The sequence below is a fragment of the Topomyia yanbarensis genome, chromosome 1 (assembly GCF_030247195.1).
Source record: "Topomyia yanbarensis strain Yona2022 chromosome 1, ASM3024719v1, whole genome shotgun sequence".
NCBI lineage: Eukaryota > Metazoa > Arthropoda > Insecta > Diptera > Culicidae > Topomyia > Topomyia yanbarensis.
In genome coordinates this window covers 134,714,892-134,721,280 of record NC_080670.1, presented here as the reverse complement: position 1 = coordinate 134,721,280, position 6,389 = coordinate 134,714,892, and the positions used below count along the sequence as shown (strand labels likewise).

At 45.5% G+C, this 6,389-nt stretch overlaps 2 protein-coding genes across 2 annotated transcripts; both read left to right on the top strand.

Annotated features, from left to right (window-relative positions):
* Positions 1-2,349, top strand: LOC131675944 (uncharacterized). Its single transcript, XM_058955069.1, has one exon. It carries the CDS (start codon positions 1-3, stop codon positions 2,347-2,349), a length of 2,349 nt encoding a protein of 782 aa, XP_058811052.1.
* Positions 2,350-2,577: 228 nt separating this feature from the next.
* Positions 2,578-3,885, top strand: LOC131675943 (uncharacterized). Its single transcript, XM_058955068.1, has one exon. It carries the CDS (start codon positions 2,578-2,580, stop codon positions 3,883-3,885), a length of 1,308 nt encoding a protein of 435 aa, XP_058811051.1.
* The last annotated feature ends 2,504 nt before the right edge of the window (positions 3,886-6,389 follow it).

The window sequence follows — 6,389 nt, the reverse complement described above, 5'->3', positions numbered from 1 at the left end:
ATGCCAGAGTCTAAGCCAGGTTCATCCACCCATTCCAATCCAGTGGAAAATACTGGTGCTAGTACTGCACTTGGGCAGTCAGCATCAAATCTTTCCACTCCCGTCAACAAGAAGCAGAAGAAAAAACGGAAGCTAAAAGAGAAGCTTCGAGCAATGGAGCAACTCGGTGTTCTCGTCCATCGCCGCGGTATGGCCAAAGGTAAGGTAACCAAAATTTTAAGTACCATTCAACCCCAACACGAAGACAATCTAGTGCTTAGTCAGGCACAAATTAAAGTGTACACCAAGAAATTGGAATCTGCTCAAAAGGAGTATGAAGCGCTGCAAGAAAAAATCTTGGAGCTGGTATCTGCTGAGGACATGGATGCTCATGACCAACACTTCGAAGCCTTCGACGATTTGTGTGACATGGTAGGAATCATCCTGGAGGAACAGGGTGAATCTGGTGTGCCTATCGCAGCAAACTCCATTCCACCGAATGCTGCCACTTCACTGGTGATCCATCAGCCTCTCAGAATGCCCATTCCCACTTTCGATGGAAGGTATGAAAGCTGGCCGAAGTTTAAGGCAATGTTCATGGACCTAGTGGACAAAGTACCCGATCCGCCAGCTGTTAAGTTGTACCATCTCGATAAGGCATTAGTGGGTAGTGCAGCTGGTTTAATAGATGCGAAAACGATTAATGAAGGCAATTATGCACACGCTTGGGAAATTCTCGAGGAGAGGTACGAGAACAAACGACACGCCATCGACTGTCATATTCACGGCCTTTTGAATCTAACCAAAATGTCTAAGGAAACAAATCGCGAGCTCAGGAAACTGATAGATGAGTGCACAAGGCACGTCGAGAGTCTGAAGTTTTTAGAGCAACCTTTCACCGGAGTGTCGGAACAAATAGTGGTCCACTTGCTTGCAGTAGCATTGGATAAAGAAACTCGAAGACGCTGGGAATCCACTGTGAAGCATGGGGAACTTCCTGGATATGACATGATGCTGAAGTTTTTAAAAGAGCAATGCTTCGTTTTGGAGAGATGCGAAAGTACCAATCCCAAACAATCCGCAACTCAAGTCAAACCTATGAATGTTCAGAGTAAGGCATCTTTCGCCAAATCACATGCATCTACTGCATCCGCTGAATCCGAGTACAAATGCGACTTCTGTGGCAAGGGCCACCTAAACTACACTTGTCCAGAATTCAAAGCGCTTCCCTTACAGCAACGATTGTCTAAGGTTCGAGAACGAAACACTTGTTTTAATTGCCTCAGGAAAGGCCATCGCAGTAGAGATTGCCCTTCCGATAAAACATGCTTCAAATGCAATAGGAAGCATCACAGTCTACTCCACGCGGAAGAAAAAACAAGTTCTCCAGTAACAAAGGAGAGAAGTTCATCCAGAGAAGCTGATACTCAAACAGTTAAGAAACCGACGCAAGAACCAAATCATCAGGAACAAACACAACTTACTGCTGCCACCTGTTCGAGTGTACTTCCAATACAGCATATACTTCTTCTCACAGCTGTTGTAGAGGTGATGGACAAAAACTACAAACCCCACCCGTGCAGAATTTTATTGGATAGTGGATCCCAAGCCAATCTGATTTCGCGGTCCATGATAAATGCATTAGGATTGCAGCAGTTTCCATTAAAGGTAACCGTAAAGGGAGTAAATAGCACGAAGAGCCATTCGTCAATGAGCAGCATAGTCCAAATCCGATCTAAATATTCAGACTTCAGAGCGAGTCTTCAATGTTTGGTGACGGACAACGTGACGGCAGACTTGCCCACTTCAAGCTTCGATGTTAGTAACTGGGTGCTTCCAACAGGTGTTCAACTCGCCGATCCGACGTTCCATCAAACTGGCAAAATAGATATGTTGATTGGAAGCCAGTGGTTCCTGAAATTGCTATTGCCAGGAGAGATAACATTAGCCGAAAATCTTCCCGTACTTAAAGAGACTCAGTTCGGTTGGGTCCTGGGTGGCAGCTATGGAGGCGAGACAACATCTAACTACATAGTACATTCACATGCTGCAACATTTGATGATTTGGATCAGCTTATCCGTCGGTTTTGGGAGGTCGAAGAAGTTTCCAACGATGCACATGGTTCCAATGAAGAAGAAGAATGCGAGCAGCATTTCCTAAACACTCATCGACGAGATGCTTCTGGCAGATACATTGTTCAGTTGCCTCTCAAGGATTGTTTTAATGAGCTTGGCGACTCCAGAGCCATGGCGCTACGAAGATTCTACGCATTGGAAAGAAGGTTGAATCAACAGCCTGATTTGAAGCAGCAATACTCAGAGTTCATGAGTGAGTACGAAGATCTTGGACACTGCAAAGAGATCAATTAATTCAATGATCCACCACATATAAGCAAATGGTACCTACCTCATCATGCTGTTATTCGACCATCAAATACAACCACTAAGTGTCGTGTCGTATTCGACGCTTCCGCAAAGGTGTTCGGCCGCTCCCTGAATGATGTCATGAAGATAGGTACTATTATTCAGAGCGACTTGCAATCAATCATCCTACGCTTCCGTGAACCTCGCTATTTTTTGACTACAGACATAGCGAAAATGTATAGGCAGATTGTTGTTGACGACTGCCACACTCCGTTGCAAAGAATATTCTGGCGGAAAGATTCATCGAGCGTCGTGCGTGTATTGGAATTAACAACGGTTACATACGGCACGGCATCTGCACCCTTTTTGGCCACAAGGGCCCTTAAGCAGCTGTCCATCGACGAACGAGATAAGTTTCCTATGGCAGCGGATATAGTCGACAAAAATTTCTACGTCGATAATGGCTTGTTTGGATACGACGACTTATCACAAGCACGCGATGCGCAAAACCAATTGATTCACTTGCTGAAGGCCGGTGGATTCCATTTGCACAAATGGTCATCGAATAGTTTAGAGCTGTTGGAGACCATTCCTGAAGCGGATCGAGAGCAGCTAGTAAGTTTTGAAGAATCCGGAGCCAACGAAGTCATTAAAATGCTTGGATTAATGTGGAATCCTTCAACGGACGAGCTGCTGTTCGTATCAATGCCCACCTGTGATATAGAAACGCCAACCAAACGACAAGTTTTATCCTTGATAGCCAGAATGTTTGATCCTTTGGGGTTGGTGTCTCCAGTAGTTATCATTGGCAAACTTCTTATGCAGCAAACCTGGAAGGAAAACATTGATTGGGATGAACAAATTACAGGAGAGTTGTTGAAAAATTGGAAATACTTCCTTGTCGCTATCGCCGGAATCAATCAACTGCACATACCACGTCAAGTACTGGTGACCAATGCTGCTCACTTTGAGCTGCATGGCTTTGCGGATGCTTCTCAAGGTGCATTAGGAGCCTGTGTCTACATTCGATCCGTGATCCCTGGTCTGGATGCCGTAGTTAAACTACTTTGTGGGAAATCGAAAGTAGTTCCAAAGGCAGCTCTCACAATTCCTCGCAAGGAACTAGCGGCTGCGTTACTGCTGCATCGTCTCGTGCGAAAAATTATTTCTTCCTCGAATTTGCTTTTCAGTGCAATCGTGTTGTGGTCTGACAGCCAAGTGGTTCTCGCATGGTTGAAGAGAAATCCCAGCCTACTAGAAATTTTCGTGCGAAACAGAGTATGTGAAATTATCTCTACTGAGAATGATTTTGAATGGAGATACGTAAAAACTTCCGAGAATCCAGCCGATGTGGTTTCTCGGGGTCAATCAGCCATTAGGTTAGCAACGAACAATTTATGGTGGAGTGGTCCATTGTTCTTGAAAAGTGATCCTTACGAGATTGAAACTCCTACCCAACTATGCGATGATGATATTCCAGAAATGAAGTGTGTTGCCGTGGTGCATACGGTTGTGCGTTATGAAATTTATGCGGGAATTTAAAGCGTACGTGCCTTGTGTGGCCTGTGAAATCGATGGGGTAGTGTCCGAACCGGGCCTGAAATGCGAAGAACTGTTGGAGCACGGGGTTGGCTGCTTTAAGGACCCCTCTCTTGAACAGATTAAGATCTTAGAATGCAAACAATTGTATACCGCAAACACCGAGGGAGGTAAGACTACCTACTCTCTATCAGGCTCGCTTCGGGTGACATTCGCCGGGTCCTCTCTTCCCAACTACATCCTCTTTGACAAGGTTCGCCTACCAGTTCGCCTGTTTGTACCGCGGGTCATGAGCTGCAGCAATTGCAAGCAGTTGGGCCACACAGCCACATATTGTGGAAATAAGAAACGATGCGGCAAATGCGAAGGAAAGCATGAGGATGACTCTTGCGACAAAGAAACTGAAAAGTGTATTTACTGCGGGGGCCCTTCACATGCTCTTAAATCATGTCCTGCGTACAAGCAGCGCGGGGATAAAATTAAGCGCTCCCTTAAGGAACGCTCAAGGCGTTCTTATGCAGAAATGCTAAAGAATGCTTCGCTATCTGTCCTGTCCGAAAATCCCTATGCTGGTTTGGCTAACGTTGAGCAAGAATCTGACGACCCACGAGAGGGAACATCTTTGGTTAACCCAGGGGAATCCAGGAAGAGGAGAAATCCAGCCTCCCCTACATTGCCTCGTAAGGGTGCCAAGGTGTCGTCCACTCAGAGTGCGCCAACTACAATCAATAAATCCAACGGAAGTGATGCACAAAAACCGAAGCAATTTGCTCCAGGACTTGGAAATATTAATTCTAACAAGGAGTACCCACCACTTCCAGGGACACCAAAAACCCCAAGTGTCCCCTTTTTTCAAACAGATACTCAGTCCAGTAGCGGACTAATGAAATTTTCTGACATAGTGGACTTAATTTTCACAGCTTTCAATGTTACTGATCCTCTTAAAAGCCTTCTGATACGTTTTCTCCCTATAGTGCAAACATTTTTGAAGCAGTTGACTACTAAATGGCCCCTCCTTGCAGCGATCGTATCCTTCGATGGCTAAGTCATCGAACGAGGTCACCGATTCGATCACTGTTCTACAGTGGAACAGCAGAAGTATCCTCCCGAAAATCGATTCCTTTAAATTTTTACTAAATAGTTTAAAATGTGATGCTTTCGCATTATGTGAAACTTGGTTAACTTCCGATATAAATCTCAACTTCCACGACTTTAATATAATTCGTCTGGATCGAGAAATCCCCTATGGAGGAGTACTTTTGGGGATCAAAAAGTGCTATTCTTTCAACCGAATTAACCTCCCTTCGACACCAGGCATTGAAATTGTCGGTTGTCAAGTTTTAATCAAAGGTAAAGACCTTTGCATTGCTTCCATCTACATTCATCCTAGAGCCTCGGTAGGGCACCGAACGCTTTGTAATATCATGGAATCCTTACCGGCACCGCGGCTAGTTCTGGGAGACTTTAACTCGCACGGTACGGTATGGGGTTGTCTTCACGATGATAATAGATCAACATTAATCCAAGATCTTTGCGATAATTTCAACATGACCATCTTAAACACGGGAGAAATGACGCGGATTCCTACACCACCAGCATGCGCAAGCGCGTTGGATTTATCGCTTTGCTAGACATCGCTACAGTTAGATTGCATGTGGAAGGTGATCCCTGATCCCCACGGTAGCGATCATTTGCCTATCGTGATTTCAATTGCTAACGGTTCAAGACCATCGGAAACAATTAATGTCTCGTATGACCTCACACGGAACATTGATTGGAAGAGTTACGCGACCGCGATATCCGTTAAAATCGAATCCACTCAAGAACTTCCTCCGGAGGAAGAGTACAGGTTTTTGGCTGGCTTGATTCTCGACAGTGCGAACCAAGCTCAGACTAAACCAGTACCCAGCGCGAATACCCATGGACGGTCTCCCACCCTGTGGTGGGATAAAGAGTGCTCAGAGCTGTACGCGGAAAAGTCCACTGCATATAAGGCCTTCCGGGAAGACGGGTTACCCGCTAGCTATCAACAGTACGCGTCGTTAGAAAGGCGAATGAAGAGTCTAATGAAAGCCAAAAAAACGCAGTTATTGGCGCCGGTTCGTCGACGGGTTAACGAGAGAAACAGCGATGAGCACTCTTTGGGGTACGGCTCGACGTATGCGTAACCGTAATAGTACCAACGAGAACGTGGAATATTCAAACCGTTGGATATTCGCTTTCGCCAAGAAGATCTGTCCGGACTCTGTCCCGCTACAGAAAACGTGCCGCGCCGCGTCTCCTCACGATACCGCGAACGAAACACCGTTTTCGATGGTGGAGTTCTCACTTGCTCTCTTATCGTGCAACAATAACGCCCCAGGGTTAGACAGTATCAAATTCAACTTGCTGAAGAATCTGCCTGACACTGCAAAAAGGCGCTTGTTGAATTTATTTAACAAGTTTCTTGAGGGTAACATTGTCCCTTATGAATGGAGGCAAGTGAAGGTCATCGCCATCCAAAAACC